This window comes from Apium graveolens, chromosome 5 (genome assembly GCF_009905375.1).
Source record: "Apium graveolens cultivar Ventura chromosome 5, ASM990537v1, whole genome shotgun sequence".
NCBI classification, from domain to species: Eukaryota; Viridiplantae; Streptophyta; class Magnoliopsida; order Apiales; family Apiaceae; genus Apium; species Apium graveolens.
Window position 1 is genome coordinate 52,263,307 of NC_133651.1, and position 24,289 is coordinate 52,287,595.

At 34.5% G+C, this 24,289-nt stretch overlaps 2 protein-coding genes across 2 annotated transcripts; both read left to right on the forward strand.

Annotated features, from left to right (window-relative positions):
* Positions 1-15,077: 15,077 nt before the first annotated feature.
* On the forward strand, positions 15,078-15,677 carry LOC141660057 (uncharacterized). Its single transcript, XM_074467017.1, has one exon. It carries the CDS (start codon positions 15,078-15,080, stop codon positions 15,675-15,677), a length of 600 nt encoding a protein of 199 aa, XP_074323118.1.
* Positions 15,678-15,679: 2 nt separating this feature from the next.
* Positions 15,680-16,435, forward strand: LOC141660058 (uncharacterized). The gene has a single exon (XM_074467018.1). It carries the CDS (start codon positions 15,680-15,682, stop codon positions 16,433-16,435), a length of 756 nt encoding a protein of 251 aa, XP_074323119.1.
* Positions 16,436-24,289: the final 7,854 nt, after the last annotated feature.

Below are 24,289 nucleotides of genomic sequence, written 5' to 3' on the forward strand. Positions count from 1 at the left end.
ACTTGTGAATTTATCAATAATCCAGTACCTCGTACTTAATGTTACTATCTTGATTATCATGATTATGATGTCATATACATTTGTGGTAGTTAAGTATTATAGCATTAAGTTTGAATATTGTTTTAATTGATTTAAATTATGATTGTAAACAATTCCATTCCATATTAGTCTCATAATTTAAATTATATTAAAATAATATGCAGCATAGTTATTTGTATCAAGTATGAATAATTATGATACTTTTAATATTATTGATATTATTTAGAATCTTTGTTCTAAGTAATCAATGCTTATTTCTAAAATCACTGATATTGAAAGTTGAAGTATTTTCTAAGTTATGTGTATAAAACTCTCAATACTTTATATGCTTAGAAAGTATTTCTAAAGTTACTAATTATCCAGAGGGTGATTTCCATGTATATAAGTCATATATCCTTTTGGTGATTATTCAAGGATAATTATAAATATTTAGGTGCTAGTATCTAACTCATAGATATTTAGTATTTATTTATTTAACATTTATTTTGGGTAGTTTGGATTATGGAAATTGAAGCAATTCAATGATTTTATTTGCTCCATAATTCAAACTAACTTAAAATAAATAAGCAGCATGATTGATTATAACTAAAACTGTCAACAATTGATATCTAGTATATTGATTGTAACTTATGTGTTATAAGTTAATTATGAGATTTTGGTTTTAGTGAATTTAGCAATGCTTACATCTCAAAAATTCACTTAAATCAGAATCATAATTATAGCATGATTAGTTGTGTGTAGTTTCTTGACTTATATCAGTTAATGATATTTAGTTAAGATTTTAACTATGAACAAATTGTGGAGTATTAGTATTTATGACATTACGTAGAACTCCTCTAAGTAATCAATGTTTATCCTAAGTCACTTATACTAATATAAAAAGTGTAAAAATATCTCTAGAAGTACAACTATGGTCAATGAAGATTTTGCTTTATTAGAAGTAACCATATGTTGTTCACCTAGAATAATTTTTATACTTATTTGCAAATTCCTAAACACTTTGATAATAGATGCAATACTCAATGGATCAAAGTATATGGAACTTAAAATATTTTTCTAAGATTGCAAACAAGTCAATGTTGGTTAATGTTGCTTTATTTATCGAACCAATATTATTTGAGATATTACAGTTGTTAGGAGTTAACAATTGTATGATATATGAAATTGAATGATGATATCCTTTTTATAGATAATTGGTATTTAATTCATTGATATCTTATTTTAATATTTAAAATAAGATGCAACATAATTATTGTATCTAAAATACTTCACAAGTATCAGACAATGATATATTGTTAATATTTTGTTGCAGATAATTGTGAGATTTTAAGTTCTAGTGGATTTATATGAGTTGCTATATCTAACAGATTCACTACAATTTGAAATTAGCAGCATAGTCAATCTTATAAAGATAGATTATGGAACTTTTGATATGAATGAGAATTGCTTAGACTTTACCCTAAGTGATCAATGTTTTTACAAAAACTCATTCAAATTGAAAGACAAAATCTTCTTTCTCTTCTTAATACTTCTAGGTCATCAGTCTGTGTCTTATCAAATCATTTATCTTTTTAGGCATAAAAACAGACTAGTGCACTCGAATAGTTTTAAGAGAAAATCAAACTTCTTTCTATATTGGTGATTGCTTATTTCATTAAAATCTTTTGGAAATCACTATTGTACATCATTTCTCTCAACGTATTAAATGTATAATTTTCATTCATTATAGATCTTAAGTGCATTTTATCTCTATATTGCCATATGCTCTGTGATACAGGTTCAGCCTCTAATGGAATTCTTTCATTGATAGTCATGAGGTTAAAAACCCACAATTTCTATCCCAGACTGTAAAGATAAACACAGAAACAGAACCAACCAACACTCTCTTACCACTAAAATGAAGTATGAATGAGCGTGAGGGAGAAAGTTCCTTAGTGCATCACATAAGGAAGGTTCTGAAGTCAACCCAGCAGCTCTGTCTCCTACAAAGTTGAGTAATATTAAAACTGAGGCAACTGCTAGCCCCCATACATCTTCTCAAAAAGATGTAATGGCTGAAAAGGCACAAAACAGTTACTAGATTCATCCTCTCAACATGGTGCGTCTATTGAAATTCGCCCGTCGGCCAGGGTATCCGATGTAGTGTCACCACCTCAAACATTAACAATTCTTGATGCACAAGGAAAGGTTACACACACAAAGGATGAGTTGACGGAAACAAGAGTTTCGAACATTTTTCGGTCAGAATCGATTGTTCAAGGTTCTTTAATGGACCAATTGCCTTTACAGGTGATAGGAGAGGATACTGATCCAATAGCCATATGTCAGTGGTCAGTGTCTACCTCCCCAGGACTAATAAACCTGGATGTATCTGCGGATAGTAGATCTGACATAGTTGCATATCGGCAACTTGTTGACAATGATTCAGATATTACCTGATGAGTCACAAGGAAATGTCTTCACAGACATTAGAAGGAAACTTTGATCTTTATGCTAAATTCTTTGGATCATTGTTTACCTTCCCAGAGTTCAAATCTGGAACCCTAAAAGGGAAACTAGCAACTTGTAGATTATGACTCAGATTCATCTGACGAGTCTAACAAGGATGGGGATTTGCGAACTCCCATTGCACCACCTGTGACCTCCTTAAGGATGGCTAAGGTGATTTTCCTTGCAGGTACAGCTGGATTTTGGAGCTATGAGAGGAGTGATACACTTGTGAGAATGAGTGTAAACATGAGTGGAGAGAAGAGTGAAACACTTGTGAGGTACATGAAACAGAATCACACACTCACAGTGAGGAAGAAAGATGGAAACACCATATCCCATTCCCTATCCCTAAACATGGTTCTTGATACTTCGGGTCTCGATTCTGTTTATGATTGGAACTTAACTCTTAGGAACCTAACATTTACAGATTGGATTAGAATACTTCGGGACCTTTGGGAGCTAACAATTGGTGATCTCACAGTTGGGAGGAATAAGGAGTTGGGAAGATTGGTGAACATGATGATCAACAGTGAAGTCATTCTTGTAGCATTTAAAGAGACATGGTTGATCAGACTCTGACTTGTTATTTCTTTTCCAACCAAGTCAAATATGAGAACTCCTTTAGACGATAGCATACATTCCTTCCCTAAGGGGGATATAAAAGCTTATATAATAGTTTGGAGGATTCCTCAACTAAGGGGGAGAAAAAGTAGGGAGGAAAAAAAAGGTAAAGCACATGCACATCACACAATATCAGAAGAAGTGGTTTGGTTCATCACAATTCTTCATAAGGGAAGAAGCTGTTTTCCAAAAGGGGAGTACCATTAGTTCTTATCTGCGGATCCTATTGTACGGGAGAGGTGGTAGACGAAGGTGATCTCCTTTAAGCAGTTGATTCTCATAGGGGGAGAAGCAAGATAGATATGCGCTTCTCAATAGGAAATATGGTTGTACAAAAGAAGTTGCCGATGATTACTTCAAGACTGAGAAGTATTATCTGGCAGAGATTTGAAGAACCAAGGAAATGAAGATGAAACTACGTGAAGATCAGTTCAGTGCTAAAGGAACAAGCATCTTTCATTTCAATTACTCAAGAAATCTAGAAATGCAGTATTTGATCCAGAAAATCAGTAGCATTATTTACAAGTCCTGGTACTTTACTTTTTTTAGTTGTTAGTTGAGTTATCCTCTCTATTTAATTTGTTTGTTAAGTTTAACAATCAAATAGGGGGTTATTATTGGTTAGACTGCGTAGCTGTATGAACAGTTACGTGATAACTCAACACAATAACAACACTAGAACAGGACAGGTTAATAATACTACGTCTACACAAAAAAATCAGGAAGAATGAAGACAAGGCAAATACAAGAATCAGAAGATTAAAAGAAAGCCTGATGTATGTCTACAGGTCACTGAAAGAAGTTCATTAATATGATCATGCCTCAGTGAATAACAAAGGTTAAAGACTTTCAGGGTTTCAGAAAGGTTGAAGATTCAGTATACAAGTGCTACCGGAAGATTTCAGTGTATTGGCATTGATTGTTGATAGACAGTGTTTGAAGCATAGGAATCTGAAGAATTGAAGACAGGGTATAGACAGAGGTTAATGAAGACGTTGTCTAAAGTACCAGAAAGGATTCCAGTGAAAGTACAATTGTTTATTGACAGTCAGTGTTTGAAGCAATAAAGTTAAGGCAAGCTTAACAATGTAATCAAGGCTATAATACGAAGACCTGAATTGGGGTTAGTCATCTGTGAACCAGACCAGTTGCACTAGGCATCAACAGCTCGTGAAAGGAATTTGGGTATTATTTATAGAAGGATTGTTAAGTTGAGTAACGTACTTGGATTGAACGTTTATCTGTTAAAGTACGAGAAGAGGTGCGCGGGGTATACAGCTAAATAGCTCAGGGGACTGGCGAAGCTCAAAGTTTAATTTTTAAATTAAATAAATTATTTAATGGACTTTAATATAATTTATTTAATAAACTTAAAATGATTTATCTTATAAACTTTAAATAAGTTTATTTTATAAATCTAAATTAGTTTATTTATATAAGTTATATTTAAGTTTATTTTATAAATTAATTTAGTTACAATTTAAACTTAAAAAGAAAATACAAAAAGAAAATAGAAAAGGGTAAAAGCAAATAAAAACAAAAAGAAAAAGGAAAACAAAAGAAAAGAAAAAGAAAAAAAGAAAATCAAAAAAAGAAAAAGGAAATAATTAATAAAAGTTGTCTCCACAAGAGGAGTTGGTTTTTGTTTTTCTTAAGTACATTTACATGTACTTGTACTGTCGCCAGAGAGATCCCCCTTCACCTTGTCGCCACACACACCTTGTCGCCACACAGGAGTTAGTGAAATAATTCACCAAGGCAACTTTGTTACTCCTGTCGCCACAGAAGGTTTTGTCGCCACAGAGACTCCTTGTCACCACAGAAATGACCTTGTCGCCACACACTCTTGTCGCCACAGAAAGGACTTGTCACCACAGAAGTACTCTCAACCTCAGCCACATAATTTTATTGTGTATAAAGTCTACACTTTGCAGCAGATCTGAATAAGTACTATTTATCTTCTTCTCCAACAAAAAGAGAGCTGATAAAACAAGCAGCGGAGATTTACAGAGGAGTTCAAGCTACTTGAATATCCATTTAACTTCTCACCGGAGTAACGTTATAATGCCCGATTTAATTCTTGTATATTCTTAGGGGCATTATAATCGTTACCCGCTAATTAAATCCTAGTACAAACAAAAGCTAGATTACTGTATAGGATTTGATTTGTAAATCTTTGTAGAAGCTAGGAACTTTGTTGTTCTTAGATTGTAGCCGGTTAATTTATTTACCGGAGTGTAGCAACACCCTCGAGGATTTATATACGAATATATATTTCCCCGAATATCTTGTGTTCCTCGTTTAATCGTTCCAAACACTATTCCTTTCAAGAACACGAAATCACTAACCGAGCACTAAATTTTTTATCCGCTAAAGATTCGAAAGAATTTTTAATTTAGTGATTATCGTATTCAACCCCCCCCTTCTACAATAATTCGGGACCTAACACTACTCACTTCCTCAGTAGATGCCACAATTCTTGTATGAATGTGAAACATTTATACACTCATATTCTCAACAGTTTCCTTATATTGTGCAACATTTAAATCAATGGTAGTTAGGATATGTACCTCAGACTTAGATGTCGATGACTCTCCTTGCTGCAAAGCCATGAGAGCATAGTTTACATATTCTTCACCATCATCATCCTCATCTATATCATCCAAACTTTTACCCTCGATAATATAAACTTTTCCATGTTGCTTTCTCAGAGGTGCTCCATACTTAGATTCTAGTTCCAAATAAGCCTTATCCTTCTTCACCTTCTTTGACTTCCTGCATTATGTGGCAAAGTGACCAAGTTTATCACAGTTGTAGCACCTAATCTTTGATATGTCCACAGATCATGACTTGTAGCCATTTTTTTTAATTGTATTTAACTGAGACTTTCCTTTCCACTTTTGTTGTAGGATGTTTGGCCTTTACCCTTGAAATATCTAGGCTTGTTGACTCTGATGTTTGAAAAGTTTCTTGCCAGATAAGCCAAAGATTGATCCATTTCATCCAACTCATCAAGAGTATAAAACCCATCCTCTTTCAGCTCTGAAATGACTTGTTTTTGAGGTTCCCTATTTTTTTCTCAACATCTTGAATAACTTGAGTCTGGGGTTGTATTTCATCTTCAGTCATTTTGTTGCCATTTTCTATCAAAGCACTTGACACATCCACAACATACCATTGACTAGTTTTTAATGAAGATCTCTGCATCATTTCCAGCTCATAGGTTTTAAGAATGCCGTACAAAACCTCCAAAGTTATTCTCCCTAGGTCTCTTCCTTCTCTTATTGCAGAGATCTTTTGTTCCAAGTGGTCAGGAAGAGTGAGCAAGAATTTTAGGTAACTTCTTTAGCTTCATAGTACTTGTTATGAGACTGCAACTCATTTATCAGTTTGTTGAATCTCTCCAAATTTTCAGTTATGCCTTCTTTTGGTTTAGCCATAAAACCCTCATACTGTGACTACTTCACACAAGATCTCTATCTTCTCCCAGATTTTCTTAGCTGACTCATAATTGATAATGTTGTTGTACATTACATTATCAAGAGACTCGATTAATATGAGTTGTAAGCCACTGTCAAAAGCAACCTTCTCCTTCTCAGGTTCAGTGTAGGTAGATGGATCTTTAGGACCAAAGTGTGCAGGAATTACCAAGTCTCCTTCTATTTATTCAAAAATCTTTTCTATAGGAATAAAGGGTCAATGCCTAAGAATTTCAATGTACATTGGATTTTCCATCCTGACGAACAACATCATCTTATTTTTTGATAGGGTGTAGTTTATCTTGTCAAAGACAAGAATCATGATACTGCAGATTTTCTGTGCACTCATAATTCCAAGATCTTTATCTGTTTACTTTTAGATTTTGCTCTTATACCACTTGTTAGGTATGAAATGCAACACAAGGGGGGTTTAATGTGTTTTCTTGGTTTTTAATTAACTATGCAAGTGTTTGGCTATTTGAAATAAAACAGATGTATGAACTTGTAGATAAAATAATTAAATGTAAACACACAAGTAGATTTTCAAAAACTCACTTAATTTATATTAAATCAAATTTGCCTTGTTACAAATCTGTATTCTTAAAGATAAAAACTCAGCCACCATTCTTGAGAGAGAATACAAGATTTTTCCTAGATCTGTTTGTTACCTCTAAACAAAGGACCCGTGACATGTTTTATAGATCAATATGCATGGGTTTACAAAACTTGCACTGAAATGGACTAACACAGTTTTTAAAACTACTTTGTACATTTTTCATTTTGAGTGTTAACAAATCTGTGTAGAATCTATTAGGTCCGTGACCTTCCTTTGTCCAATAAATCTTGACCCTTGATCTTATATTCTACGAGCTACTTTTGTAGTCTTTCCAATTCAGTGATATAATTGTTTGTTGACTGATAATCTTGAATCTTCAAATTGTCTATATTCTGAATTATGAAGTAGTTTGTTGAGATCTCTTTTGTCTTGTAGAGATGTCATATATCGATAAGTAAAATTACTTATCGATATCTTGAGTTTCTAGAATGTGTTTTTGACTTGTTGAGGTCTCCGGTTCTCTACAAGTAGAATGACTTATCGATATCTTCAGTTCTCTACATAAGCTTTTAATTTGTCCATATCTTGAGTTCTCTACATGAGGATTTGACTTATCGGTATCTTTAGATCTTTACATGAAAAATTGACTTGTTGATATCTCCAGTTCTCTACATAGACTTTTTGACTTGTCGATATCTCAGTACTCTACATGCAGATTGACTTGTTGATATCTCTTGGGACTTGTCTATAAGTCATTTTTGACTTCTCGATATTCCTTGATCTATAATTAGTCCATATCTGACTTAGACCATATTTTCTAGAATAACATTATTCAACTCCAAACCGGTACACTTCACTCTGAGCCATGATCAGGATTTTATCTTCTTTCAGAGTTTATTCATTAGCTTGATGAATGTTCATAGAAAAATTCTCAAGTCTAATCTACTTAACATTTTTACAGAATCAAGAAATACAATTACATAATACAAAATTAGATTATTATACAACTTATCCTTAGGGTTGTGAAGACTTAGTCTTGTTATGTACAGGCATGTCTTGCACAACATATATAATATCTATATAGTTTATATATTTCTAGACATTAAAATTACTTAAGAACAAGTAATAATTATTAAAAGTCTTCTTTTAAATTTATGATTAGTAAGTATTTTTAGAAATTGTATCAAATACAATTAAAAAAGTTATTAGTTCAAAAATCACTTTGAAAAACAAACTAATACAATATTCAAAATTTTCATAAAAAAGTATACATTGGTTTTTCTTTTCAAAGTAAAATTATAAATTATTCCTTATAATTGTATTAAAAGAAATTAAAAATATTATTAATTCGGTGCCCGCAAGGGTTGGCTCAGTTGGTTAAAAAGGGGATAATTATCATCTTGGTCACAGGTTCGAATCCCACGGGAGGAGAATTTTGCAGGCTATTGCATGATCCCGTGGGGTTTACCCAGTGCGCACCCGAAGGGTAGCGGCTGCGGGTTCCCTACGATAAAAAAATATATTATTAATTCAGAAATTATTTACGAAAAAATATGAATGATATTTCAATATGTTATTTTACAATTTTAACAAGAAAAATGAAAAATTATATGCATATAATAAAATATAGTTACATTGCCTAAAATAGAATATATAAAATTTTAAGATTTTAAATTTAGAAAAATATGATATTTTATGAAAAAATACAATATTAATTATAATAACAAAAGTTTAATAAAAAAATTGTATATAAATATTATTTTAAAATTCTTACAAAAAAGTTTATGTAAAAATTATTTTAAATAAAAAACATAATTAATAGGAATTAAGTTTCTCGTGCATTACACGGGTACAAAACTAGTTTCTTATAACGATTTAGAGACACTAGTTTTATTTTTAGTTATTTTGTATTACATATATTTTTAGAGGTCACTCTTTTCCCCTGAGTTTTTTTCCTATAGGGTTTACTCTTGAGGGGTTAAAATGAAATTTTTTAGTTAAATTTTTATCTACCTAGTTCAATATTCTGTGCATTATTTTTTCGAACATCAAAACGGTATTATCTAAATTTCTGGGAGTTTTTGCTTACTATTTTATTAGATAATGTACCTTCATGAATGAAATAATACGTTCCTCTGGATTGTATTCTTAATTGAAATCAATGAAATTATTTCCTCTTAAAGATAAGATAAAATTTATACCTCTGACATTTTCTTATGTCTATTTTTATATTTAAATACTTCAATTTTTGAAGTTTTTGAACCGACCAAAAAAAAAGTTAGACCTTTTTATGTTGGATAAAAGAGAGAGTAAAATTATAACGAAATGATTATTATTATTACTGCACTGCAAAAAGAAATCAAATAAGCCCGTAAGGGTTGACTCAGTTGGTTAAAGAGGGGATAACTGTCCATTTGATCACAGGTTCGAATCCCACGGGAGGAGAATTTATGATTATACCTCCTGAGTCAGAGCATGTCACTTAAATGCGGTTTACCTCGGTTCACGTGGTTGGCAGGCAATTGCGTGAGCCCGTACGGTTTACCTGGTGCGCACCAGGGTAGCAGTTGCGGGTTAACTACTTTAAAAAAAGAACTCAAATATATGTACTGTGATATGAAAAAGGCTCTAAATATTACTATATTCGGATAAATGGTCATCATTGTCATTTTATTAAATTATGACCTTCAATATCACTTTATAACCTAGTCTCGTTTTGTATTTTTAACAAAAAAATGTGATTTTGTTTAATGTTTTTCAACCATTTCATTTTTTCCTTTTATTTATTATATTACTTTAAATCATGGTTGGAGACTCTAAATAATTTTTAATATTATTTTTTTAACAATAAAACACAACTTAAAAATACATTCTCAGTCGTTTTTAATTAAAAATTTTATATTTTTATACATTTTTATTGGGTTTCAAAAACATTAAAATTTAAATTCATTTTTTTTAAATTCAAGCGCAGACCCTAATTAAATAATTTTTAATTCTTTAGGGTCCAATAATTCCTTTATAGGTTTGAAAAATATTTAAAAAATTGAATAAAAATACATTTGAATTAACAATTTTTAAGATTTTAGGGTTCACCAATCCCCCTTTTGAATTTATAAATATTAATAAATAATTTAGTAAAGAAAATTTACCAAAAATACTACTTTTTGTAAAATTATTTGTGATTTTACTATCTTCTGAAAAGATTTGCAAAAATACTATTTTACTCTAAAAATATTTGCAAAAATACGATGTTACACAATAGGTTGCAATTTAGTGTAAATTGTGCAGCGTTTTAGGTTTCATTTCGGTTTGCATTTTATGTTACATCTTAGGGTGCAAATATGATTGCAATTTACAGAACATATTTTTGTAATTTTTTATAATTTCAAGTTGCAAACATGATTGCAAAAATGGTTGCACTTATTTTTGCAAATATTTTAAAAAACTGATTGTATTTTTGCAAAAGTTTTGTAAAACTTGGTTATTTTTGAAAAAATCCCATTAATAAAAGGTATACTAATTTAAGATTTATTATTTAGGTTAGCCCTAAATTCTAAAGTCCAAACCCTAATTTAATCTAGAATTTATGACCTAAATTTGGCCTTATTTAATATTTTTGGGTTCACTAATTCATAACATGATTTTAAAAATATTAAAATATTTATAAATATGAATAAAATTCGAACAAAACACCCCTTAAAATAACGTGTTAAGCTTGGTAATATAATATTATCTAGTATTTTTGGTAAAACAATTAAAAAAATTACAAAATAAAAATTCATTTTAGGTTTTCCTTCCAAAACAAAAAATGAGACTTCGTTTTGACATAAAAACATGAATTGAAGTAGCATGTTAAATTTACAAAAATAACAAAATGGTAGACGCATTCAAGTTTTTGGTTTATAAGAAGTGTTAAATGTTATATCTAGATTTTTAGTCATGACGCGATGAGTTTGAAGAATGGACGAGTAGAAAAACTAGATGACAGAACCTGACAGGAAGGATAAGCAGGCATCATGGACGACATCATAAATATCGACTGAACATGATGAAGGAGAAAGACTTAGTCTAACAACAAACGAGTTTGTAGGAGTAGTGGTTGGTTATCAAGACTGGTTCTTCAACAACATGGGAGAGAAGATAAGCCTGGAATTGGAAAATAACGAGAAAGGAGGAGAAGAAAGGGGAAGCAAGCATAGAAGGGGGAGGCACACAACAGCCAAGCAACGGACGAAAAATAACAACACTAATTCCACTTCTTCATTTGAGGAGAACTATCTTAAAAATATTATCATCAAAAACCCAAGTATCAAACACACATATAACAATACATTTAGTATGCATCATGTAAAAACACCTTGTAATCATCCTCAAAGATCTAGTGATACATATTCAGGTTGGGTAATCAATCCCACCTGCGGTTTTTCCCATTCACGGGTTTTCCGCGTCAATAATTATTTGTGTCATTTTTATTTACATTGTTCTTAGTTTAGTTCCATTGCATAATTAATTGAATCAACTGAACTTAGCATTTAACCTGCAAATTTTGGTAAAAACAATGGGCATCGTCTGTGGGAAACTTGCTAAGGATTTGGTTGTTACATTATGATGGCAGGAGATAACTTGGATGAACATGTTACCAATCAAGGAGCTGAGGTTGAGAGCAACAGAGAGATGGCAGCAACGTTGAAGAAACTACAAGAGGATATGGAGAAGATACGTTCTGAAAATGAGACGTTGAAGAAAGAATTAACCATGACTAAATCCAGAACCAAGATGACAACAAAGAAGATAATCCTAAGTGTAATTAGACGTCTAGACATGGATGATGTTGAGGAATGGGATCAATAAGAAGGCCCAAGAAACGGTAATGATGATGTTATCGAGATAGAGGACATAGAGAACGTACCAAATAATGAGGATGACGTAGACAAACAACGTGATGAGCAACGATATGATGATCGTGAAGCTCGAGAAGGAGATACTGATAGAAGAAGGTCACGCCACAGAAGTGCGAGATCTCGAAACCAAATTGTGGAGGAATTCAAAAAAGAACTAAAAGAAGTGAGGAATTTAATTGAAAGAATCCCTGGAGTTCCAAAGCCATTGGAGAAGGTGACCCCCACAAGGTATGCCGACTCACCCTTTCATGACACATCGCTCTGGTAAAAATACCAAAATAACTCACAGTACCACAAATGAGGCCATACGACGACACTAGCGACCCGCTGGAACATATTGCACAGTATAAACAACGAATGTTCACAGTGTCAATTACACATGACCTGAAGGAAGCTTGTATGTGCAAGGGCTTTGGTTCTACTCTATCAGGATCAGCCTTGTAATGGTTCGTGAATCTTCCATATGGGAGCATCAAGATGTTTGCCGACCTGGTAGATGCGTTCAACATGCAATTTGCTAGTAGTAGAGTGTTTGAAAAACTACCAGTGACTTATATAAGGTTGTACGACGATATAGAGAGCCATTGCGTGATTACTTGACGTAATTCGACAGAGAGAAAGTAACTATTACCAGCTGTGATGTGCCCACAGCTATTGAAGCGTTCAGAAGGGAATTAGAACGGGAATCTCCACTTTAAAAAGAATTGACAAAGTATCCTTGTAGAACAATGGATGATGTGCAAGTCAAAGCTATGGCACATGTTAGGTTGGAAGAAAACAGGATGGAGGACGACAAGAAGTATTATAAGCCTTCGAGAAATATTACGACACCAAGATCTAGGCAATACTAACCCTATGCAAGGCCTTCCAAGGATTAAGTTTATGTCAACTCGACACGGGAACACAACTATTGGAAAAAGGAGGAATGGTGACTGGAGGAAGGACCCTAATCTGCCACCAACTTATGACAGCTACGGCTTCATGATAACACCTCCAGCCATAATGAAAGAGTTCACCAAGTTGGGAGATGTAGTCAAATGGCCAGTAAAGGGCAACAAGCCTAAGGCAAATATGGATTCCAAGCTATGGTGTGACTATCATGGAGATTACGGACATAAAGCTTATAAATGTGTAGCTTTATGAAAGGAATTATAATTTTTAACCAAGAAAGGATACCTAACAGAGTTCATGACATCAAAGAAGGCAGCTTACGTCAGGAGGGACGGGTCGCCCAAGAGAGACAATGTGACATAAATGAGGCAACCACCACCATCACCACATCACAAAGTAATTAACTTTATTATGGGTGGTTCCGAAGTGTGTGGATCAACATATTCATAAGCTAAAAGGGCATCTAGAGAAACAGATGTACGAGTTACCCAAGTAGGAGTCGGTAGCAGTACTTTACCATCTCTGATGTTCGACGAATCAGAAAAAAGAAGCATACGAGAACCACAACAAGATGGGCTTGTCATCTCACTCCTCATGAAAATTGCTTGATCAAGAGAATACTAGTTGACAACGGGAGCGCTGCCAACATCATGATATTGAGCACGCTGAAACAAATGGGTATGGAAGAAAGTGACATAATTAAGAAATCGACAACATTGGTCGGATTTAGTGGAGAAACCAAACCTACATTAGGTGAAATTACATTGCCTACGTATACATAATGAGTAAATCTTTTAGAAAATTTTTGCATAATAGACGTCGATTCGACATACAACATAATCATGGAAAGGCCTTAGATTCACAATTTGAAAGTTGTACCGTCGACATACCATCAAATTCTCAAATTCCCAACACCATGGGGAGCTCCGGAGATACGAGGGGACCAAGATATGGCACGTGAATGTTACAAAACGTGTCTGAAACCAGTTATACAACATCATGGGAATGATATGCCCGTGGCTATAGTAACAAGACCTGAGAAATTAGATGAAATCGACCTAAAGATAGGAGACAAAAAAGTGCTAATAGGAGAGGACCTGTCACCAACAATCGAGGCAAATTTGGTGAATTTTTTTGACTACGAGATTGGATGCATTTGCGTGGGAACATGATGACATAACATGAATATAACCAAATTTCATCACGCACAAGTTAAATGTTAATCCTAGCTATCCCCCCGTTTAACAGAAAAGAAGGAAATTTATGGCGGAAAGAAACAAGATAATTAATGATGAAGTTGATAGATTTATGAAGGATGGGATGATAAAGGGAGTTGACTACCCATAGTGGCTAGTAAATGTCATCATAGTACATAAGAAGAATGGGAAATGGAGAGTTTGTGTTGACTACACGGAATTGAACAAAGCTTTCCCTAAGGACTCGTATCCATTATCTCATATTGACACTATGGTGGACTCAACGGCTGCACATGAATTATTAACATTTTTGGATGCCTCAAGTAGTTTTAATTAGATATAAATGGAGTCGTCTGATTGCGGAAAGACAACATTCATGACGAACAGGGGGATATATTGCTACTTGGCCATGCCCTTTGGATTACGAAATGTTGGGGCAACATTTCAGAGCCTCGTCAACAAGATGTTCAATGACCTAATAGGTCACACAATGGAAGTCTACATAGATGACATGGTTGTCAAGTCTGTTGATGCTGAAAATCATGTATGTTACCTTCAAGAGGTGTTTGACATATTAAGGTCATACAACATGAAACTGAACCCCATTAAATGCAATTTTACTATATCATCAGGAAAGCTTCTCAGACACATGGTGACAAGGAGAGGCATTGAGGCCAGTCCAGAACAAATCAAGGCGATCATTGAACTAAAAAGCCCTTCAAATGTCAAAGATGTCCAAAAGTTGATGGGAAGAGCCGCGACTTTGAATAGGTTTATCTCATGATCGTCTGACAGATGCAAGTTTTTTTACGATGTGCTAAGAAAGAACAAAGGGTTTTTATGGTCAGATAAACAGGAAGCTGCTCTAAATGACTTGAAAAGTTATATCACTACGCCTACACTCATGTCTAAGCCCCTTCAAGGTGAAGACCTTTTTGTTTACTTGTCTGTAACAGATCATGCAGTAAGTGGAGTGCTGGTGAAGGAAAGTGAAGGTGTCCAGTCACATGTCTACTATGTCAGCAAAAGCTTGGTAGATGCGGAAACAAGGTACATATCTCTTGAAAAGTTAGTACTCACATTAGCCATGACTTCAACTAAATTAAGGCATTATTTTGAATCACACAAAATACATGTCATGACGAACTTTCCTTTGAGAAATGTTTTGAGTAAACCCGACTTGACGGGAAGGATGGCAAAGTGGGTAATACGTTTAAGCACCTATGACATCACATATGACACCAGGACGGCTATAAAATCACAAGCCCTAGCTGATTTTGTGGCTGATTTCAGTCCAAGCCAGATGTCAACAGCTGAGAAGGAATTCCAACAATCCTTTTCAAGGGTAGACATGAAGCCATGGACGCTGTATACTAATGGAGCCTCAAATTTAAACGGAACAGGATTGGGGTTTGTCCTCAAATTGCCACAGGGGGATATGATTGCACAATCAATATGCTGCGACTTCAAAGCTATGAACAATGAGGCCAAGTACGAGCACTGATTATGGGACTCACGATTGCTAAAGACATGAAGATTAGAAGCATTGACATCAACTATGAATCACTGTTAATCGTTAATTATATCAAGGGATCCTACGAAGCCAAAGATCCAAAGATGATCACATACTTGTACATCACCAAAAAGTTAACGAATTGCTTTGACAACTTCAGCATACAGCAGATTCCAAGAGAGAATAATGTACAAGCCGAAGAATTAGCCGGTTTAGGAGCTGTTTCTAAGGATATTGACTTGAAAAACATCCCAATGGTCCATATCATGAAGCCTGCTAGTGAAAAATTAGTTCATGACATAGAAATGATAGCTCTTGATCGACATGTTTATAGTATCAGTGAAGACGTGGACAGCTGGATTAAAGTATACAAATATTACTTACAGCTTGATGTAAAACCAAACAACAACAATGAAGCTAGGACCCTTAGGATGAAAGCTTCAAGGTTTACAGTCATAGATGACGAGCTATTCAAAAAATCTTCTACGAGGCTGCTTCAAAGATGCTTGAGAAAGCACGAGGCCGACATAGTATTAAGAGATGCACATGAAGGAGAGTGTGAAAATTATACCAATGGAAGAAATCTCTCATTAAATATTCTATGTTTGGGTTATTACTGGCTGACGCTAAGACATGATACTCTAGATTACACAAGGAGATGTGACGCATGTCAGAGATATGCACCTATCATACACCAACCATCTGAGTACCTTAACATGTCTATTCCCTCTTGGCCTTTCATGAAATAGGGGATGGACATTGTGGGGAAGATGCCACCTGCACCTGGGAAAAAGGTGTTCATGCTACATGACAGATTACTTTTCAAAATGAATCGAGGCAGAAGGATTCAAGCAGGTTACGTCAAAAGAAGTGATATCGTTTATCAAGAGAAACATTCTTTGCTAGTTTGGTGTTCCGTCTGAAATTATTTGTGACAATAGGTCATAATTTATAAGTGACAAGACAGAAGCATTTTGCAAACGTTGGAACATCAACTTGATTAAGTCGACACCAAGATACCCTCAAGCCAATGGACAGGCTAAATCGAGCAACAAGATCATAATCAACATTCTTAAATGGAGACTGACATCATGAAAAGGAAAGTGGGCTGGAGAATTGCCTTGGGTGTTATGGTCAGACGGGACGACTCCTAAGACGTCAACGGGACATACGCCATATATCCTAGTCTATGGCACTAAAGTTGTCTTACCAACAGAAATCTTGATACCAACATCCAGGTACGGACTATTGACGACTGACATGAACAATATAGAATTGGCACATGACCAGGATATTATGGATGAACTTAGAAAGATGGTGAGGATTCGTATGGTTTCTTATCAGCAAAGGGTGGCCAACACATATAACAAACATGTCCATGTAAGAGCTTTCCATGTTGGTGACTTGGTGTTAAAGAAGACGTTACAAAACACTATGGACGTGACTGCAGGGAAATTCACTGACACATGGGAAGGTCCTTACTTTATTGATGTTGTCGTTAGACATGGGGCTTACCGGTTGTCAAGCATGGACGACACACAAGTACCAAGAAGATGGAATTCTTTGCACTTTAATCTTTATCATGTGTAAAGTTTCTTATCCTATCTTTTAAAATTCAGTTCTTAGGAATCCTTGATCAATAAGTCGCGAGGACATAGTTAATTGTCGTTGTTCGCTTATGTTTGATGTGACATTTTACTTATGACATTTAATTTGAGAAAGCTTGATTTCATACTTATATTCTCAACCCCTTGTGATTTGCATCATGAATTACATTACTATGCAAATAAATTTTTATCAATTATGTTTGCTTACTAGATTTGTTTACGCAAGTTCACTTTGTTAGAATTATCTCAATTATATAATTATAAGCTAATACATGCTAAAGAAGTATGCGAATTACGAACATAAGGGTTGATCACCCGACTACAATTGTGCTACTTCAAATAAAAATGCTATAAGCATTTTTCAAATATAGTTGACATGAAAGTGATATCATGTTTATTACAACGACAGGTGACATTTATACACATTCACGTTATTCCACTAAGTGATATAAAAACTTGGTGAGTTTCAAGAGGGGATAAGGCCTTTTAACCACTCTACGAATGCATGTACCGACGTATGTTGACAAATCAAACAAAAGAATAATAACGATTACGATTACAACAAATTAAGTCAATAAATTACATAATGACGACAATAACGACGTTCTCACCTTTTGAGAACTAACTGGAAAGATTTTCAAATCACAAGATTAAACAATTACGCGACGCTCGACACTTTAACAAACACTATGTAATAACCCCAATTTTTGGAAATTTTTGAAACCCTTATGAATAGTGTTTTTGCTGAATGAGAAAACTTTTCATGCCACACTATGTAGGGGTTCTGATATGGATATTCTGAGATTTTATTAGTACTTTATATGGGATATAAGTGTATGTAAAGATCGTCAGAATCCAAATCCGAACACTTTGATTTTTCCCGGAAATCCACTAGATACGGAGAGAATTGAGTATAAGGTAACAGGATAAAAAGGATTTAAATTAAAGGATTATAATAGAGGATCATAAAAAGGAATATAATGTATTGAGAAAGGTTAAGGGAACCTAAGTAATAAGATCCCGGGTATGATCCTTCAAACGATAAACGAGAACGAAAGTTAAACGAACCGTATAACAGATCAGCGGTCATTAGGAAGTTAATCAAAAGGGATTAGAGAGAGTGATGTCACCCAACCAATGAGAGGAGGACAAAGAGGGAAGGATGACATCACAACATGACATAGGCATGACAGGGGAAGGAAGGAGATGTGGTGGCTTTTTAACCACACAAAATCAAGGGCAAATAGGTAATTAACTAAAACAAACACAAAATAAAACCAACCAAGCCAAGAAAATCATTTTCATCAAAAAAATCAAAAAGAAACCAAGGCATTGTTCTTCATAGCTCTCGGCTTTTTACTATTGCAAAGGGAGAGAAATTCAAAACTCAAGATCCAAGCTTCCTAAATTGGTGAGTTAATTCCCTAATCATCCTTATGCTTAGTTAGGGCTATATCATGAGTTTAAGCCATCAATTCCTTCTCAATCTTCTTCGTTTAATCAATGAAGAAGACAATGAATAGTGTTTTCAAGTTTTTAACTTGAAATTTTTCTTGATTTCCTTGAAGATCCAAGCATTCCTAAGACTTCTTAAGGCTTCCTAGCTCCTCCCACCACTTCGAGGAAGGTATATCATCTCCAAACCCTAGATTCCTATGTATTATAAGATGATTTTGATTAGTAGGGTGATATTGTAGCTTAATGTTTGTGATTTAGAGTTTGGGATTGAAATGGTATTGAAATGGAATGGTAAATGTTGTTGTTTTGGTTAAAAGATTGTAGTATGGTTAAATTCAAGCTTAGGCATAAGTATGAATGTTAAAATTGAATTGGTTGGGGCTGATATGATGTGATAAGGATGAATGTTGGTTGTATGTTTGATTTGAGGTTGAATTGGGTTGGTTTTGAATGGTTTTAAATTGGGAAATCGCGTAAACATAGCCGTCGTAACGTCCGATTTTCTTTGGACTGCTTTTGTGCATAACATTAGGACCCGAGAACCCCCTGCTAGATTATGACCATTGCCATTTCTAGATAGCTCGTGTTACGAGCTTCGTTTTGATATGTAGTTCGTTCGATTCCGATGCACGGTTTAGGAGAAACGACCGTTTTAAGTAACGGCCTTTCGCGAACGAAACATTTCCCCTCGCCTTACTTTGAAACATAGGTTAAAGACCAAAAAGGGTTAATTAATGTATGAAACATTTATGGTAAGTGTGTTAAGCAGTTGGTAAGACACTCGCAAAGGAATCGCCTTAAAACTCGTAAAGGTTAAATTACTAAAAATGGTGGAGCCGAGGGTACTCGAGTGACTTAAGAGAATTAGTAAGCGCAAAACGAGCGTTAGAGTCTGAGTTGGTTAGAGTATAGATTTACAAGTGACTTTGGTTTAATTCCAACTTACTTGTTGCTTATAGGTTACCAGACTCGTCCCGAGCCATTCGTAACCCCCAGTCGCTCAGGCAAGTTTTCTATCCGTTATACTGTTGTTGTGATGTATTTGTGTATATGCATGATCTTGCGTTAAATGCATATTTGTTATAGCAGATTCTTGCGATATATTGTAGCATGTTATATGGTACATATGCATACCTGTTTCGTATTCTTGTCATATATATATCTGTTGGTTCAGTTGATAATACCTATGCTAGAGGATAGCAGTATTTTGCATATACCCTTATTATAAGGACCCAAAAGGTGAAAACATTTTCTAAAACCGGGAGTCGAGGATCCCGAGTAGATTTTGTATATATGTATATATATACATATATATTTATATATATATATGGTTATAGTTTTCAAAACTATTAATCGAATAAGGTTTATTCGATAACTTTATTTTATTTAATGAATATTATTATGAATATTCATTCGAGGGCTTATGACTTCTTTATTTTATTTAATGAATATTATTATGAATATTCATTCGAGGGCTTATGACTTCTTTATTTTATTAAATGAATATTATTTGAATATTCATTCGAGGGCTTATGACTCTTTATATTATTTATTGAATATTATTTTGAATATTATTTGAGGGCTTATGACTCTTTTATATTATTATTGGATATTACTTGGATATTCATTTGAGGATGTATGACTCCTTTATTTTATGAATATTATTTATAATATTCATTCGAGGTATTATGACTCCGCTTATTACTGCAATATATTCTTTATTTTATTAAAGAATAAGGTGTCAATAATCAAACTTATTTTCGATTATTCAAATAAAGATAGTACTTTCGTATAAGTATATCTTTGGTTATTTAATACTCGTTTCAAGTATAAGTTTTAATACTTCTACTTCAATTATTTTTATAAAGATTATTCTTTAAGGGAATATTATTTAAATAATAATATTCAGACATTTTCTAAATATACTGGGGACTGATTTACTTCATTAAATCAGCTTTACTCCAAACACTCTTTAAAGTGTTTTCGAGTCTTCAAAATGATTTTTATAAGTTAGAGCGAATCCCAAAACTCATTTTTATATTTAAGATCTTCCTTTTTAAGGGGATTTAAATACTCGCTCAAAACCTGAGGGATCCGGCTCTGTGGTGTATTTTATATTCGCAACAAGGTTGCAGTTTTGGTAAATGAATTGATTACTTACCCAACGTTCGGGAAGTAAGTCCATCTATTGAGTCGGCATAAGCAACATGGGCTCAGTGGGCGTCCATGATAGTGTAAGTGGCTCAGTGGGAGTCCATCAAATGCATAAGTGGCTGAGTGGCAGTCCAGCATAAGGTCCTAATGAGACCAGGGTGATGACCAGTGGGGAATTCGTCCATCTACTAGTAGAAAAGGTTACTTATTGGTATCTTTGCCTGATCAGCAAGATATCTGGTTTATGCCAAAATTCTTTTCCTTTCCAAATTTATTGGATATTGCAATTCTGTTCATACTTTACATGACAGAGGTTTTCAGGAAATGTATAAAGAAGATGTATATGTGGATATATATATATATATCATAACTAAATGAAGTATATCATAACTTCATTTCCTTTAATAATATTTCAAAGGTTGAATCTATTCAAATCTTGCCTTGTAGTCTCATCTATGTGATGAACTTTTGAAACTGATTATAACTTGAACGGTGGTAGTTCAAGTAGTATTTGGGAAAGATATAAGTATATTGGGGTATCTTATAACTTCGTCTTTTAAACTTATATCTAATTAATAATTGTCTTATGAATGACAAAGATTTTCAGAAAAACGTTGAGACGAGGTTAGATATATGAGATCACCTTGCAACGATATTTTTTTATACAGTTATACACTGGGACTTTGTGTATATTATGCATGGAAGAGGACTTCCAATATTTTGAAAAGTATATATGTATATATATATACTGAATATTTTGCGACTTCATCGCATTAAGATATCAACTTGGTTCATTTCTTTTGACCAAGACTTTCATGAGTACTATGAGAAGACTCATATATTGTTAATCATTATACATATTATTTTGGTGGGCTTGCTGCTCACCCTTGCTTTCTTCTTTCATCACACAACATCAGATAGATAAGATGAACAGGACCAAGCTCCCAATTCGCAAGCGGATAGGAAACGTTCTGCAGCTTTCTGGAAGCGTTGAGGCCGCTGTAGCTGAGGTAGAAATTACCAATAGGCTAAGTTTTCGACTAATAATGTACCAGACTTATGTATATTATGAATTGTAATAATGGCAAAGAAATGTAAGTTTATCCAGAAAACCTTTTAAGGTGTATTGACATATAATTGTGGAATAAAACGACTTGTGATTATTTTTGAATATTCATCTCTGAGACTATAACTTGTGGTGTGTGTGTGTATTGTGGGGTCACAGTACAGAGTAGTTGATTGTGTATTAAGATTGGGTGTTATTAAGGGAAATGGATCTCGTGACAACCCGGATCCCCGACCCCGGATTTGGGGGTGTTACAGAAATGGTATCAGAGCTAAGCGTTATAAACCTCAGAGATGAAGTGACGTTAAGATAATAAGTTCACTAAGATAAATAAGAACTCTTGCCAAGTTCATAGTCGGACTACCTAATGTAGTACTGACAGTTAAAACCCTTATGGGAACCCTTATAAATATCGTGATAGAAGCGTAGTTCGTTATCGTATATGGTAGCGGGACTCCGAACCCTGAGGTTGAGGAGCAACAACGCGATGATGTTTTATTACTAATTGGAGATCGGATTGTGGATCCGATAGAGCGTCCTAACGCAGGACCGGATGATGTTGATATTGAGGATGTTGTCCTAGAAGGGATAGTTGCTGAGGAGGATCCCATGGAGGATCCTGACAAGAATGAATAAAGGACCACTGATGAATTGATGACCATGGTTAGGTCGACTACCAGAGGTAGGATTGGTCGATCACTACCGGAGGTTCGTTCAAGTTTGTAAAGATAGTAGCCCCCTTTAACGTGGCTTACTCGTAAGACTGAGAAGTTCGAATGTACAGAGAAATGCGAGAACAGCTTTCAAGAACTGAAGCAAAGGTTGGTGACGGCCCCTATGCTGGCGTTGCCGGATGGAAAAGGAGATTTTGTGATTTGTAAGTGACGCTTCGCATAAGGAATTAGGGTGCTTCTTATATAGCACAGCAAGATAATCGCGTCTGCGTCAATATAATTAAGGGAATAAAAAAATTCGATATCCCCACCCATGAGCTTGGGCTCGTCTAAAGATTGGAGGCAATATTTGTATGGAGAGAAGTGCGAGATTTACCTAAGCCATAAGTGCTCTAGTACATTTTCACGCAGAAAAGAGCTCAACATGTGCCAAATGAGGTGGTTAGAGCTAATCAAGGATTACGATTATGAGATTCTTTATCATTCGGGGAAAGCCAATGTGGTGGCTGATGCCCTTAGTAAAAAGGAGAGACTCAAGATGATAATGTCTTTGAGAGAGTTTATAAGAGATTTTGAGAAAATGGAAATAGAAGTGAAGGTAACCGGAGCCGGTACCGAAAAGCTGTTTGAGATTGCAATACAGTCCGAATTATCGGAAAAGAACATATTGTGCGAGAAAAAGTGAAGAATGAAGGCAGAGAGCCAACAAATAGATATGAGATAATACCGAGAAAGATGATAAGGGAATAATGAGGTATCCCTATAGAATTTGGGTTCCAAATGTTCAAGAGCTTAAAGATGAGATCTTAGATGAAAGTCATAGTTCAAGGAATAAGATTAAGGGCAAACCCTGAATGTGATAGTCAGGGAGGACGCCATCAAGATAGAAGGAACCCATAACATAATGAAGTGGAAAATGAGGATTTTAACGTATAAGATAACCCCAAGTATGGGAGAAGGATGAAACATTTCATACTAAGGAAACAGAAAGTCGAGTAAGGAAAGGAGACCGAGACGGTACTCCTTTACGGCAATTCATGGACCTGTCTAAAAAGAACTTAGACTATTATCCCCAACTACCACCTTGAGGAAACAATGCGGTAGGAAATTCTTTCATGACCTTTAAGTCGCTAAGCTCTCAGAGTTCCAAGGAACAAGCTGACCCAGCCAAGGCAAGAGCCTGGCTAAAGAAAATATAGGAATCATTTGAGATTCAAAATGATTGATGAACCACAAAAGACTGTTTTTGTCACTTACCCTCCTAAGAGAGAGACCACCCGCTGGTGAAAGGCCAAGGAAGGCACGGAGCAAGAGATTATAATAAACTGATTTAGGTTCAGTCAATTGTTTTCGGGAAAGTAATTCCCAAAGATAAGGAGATAGTGTAAAAGCTTTAGAGCCAGAACAAAGGCAGATGAGTATGATGAATTATGAATCTAAGTTGTAAAAGTTATCAAGATTCGTTCTGAAGACACGAATCCAGAATGACGGGATGTTTGAAATCAATGCTTATGTTGTGTTGGTTCATGAAATAATGATAAAAGAAAGGAATATAAAGGCAAGAGAGTTTGAGGAATGATAAGGGAGTTGGGTATGAGGAAACCCTAAAGACTCGTAGCAATAGACATAGAAAAGTATGTAATT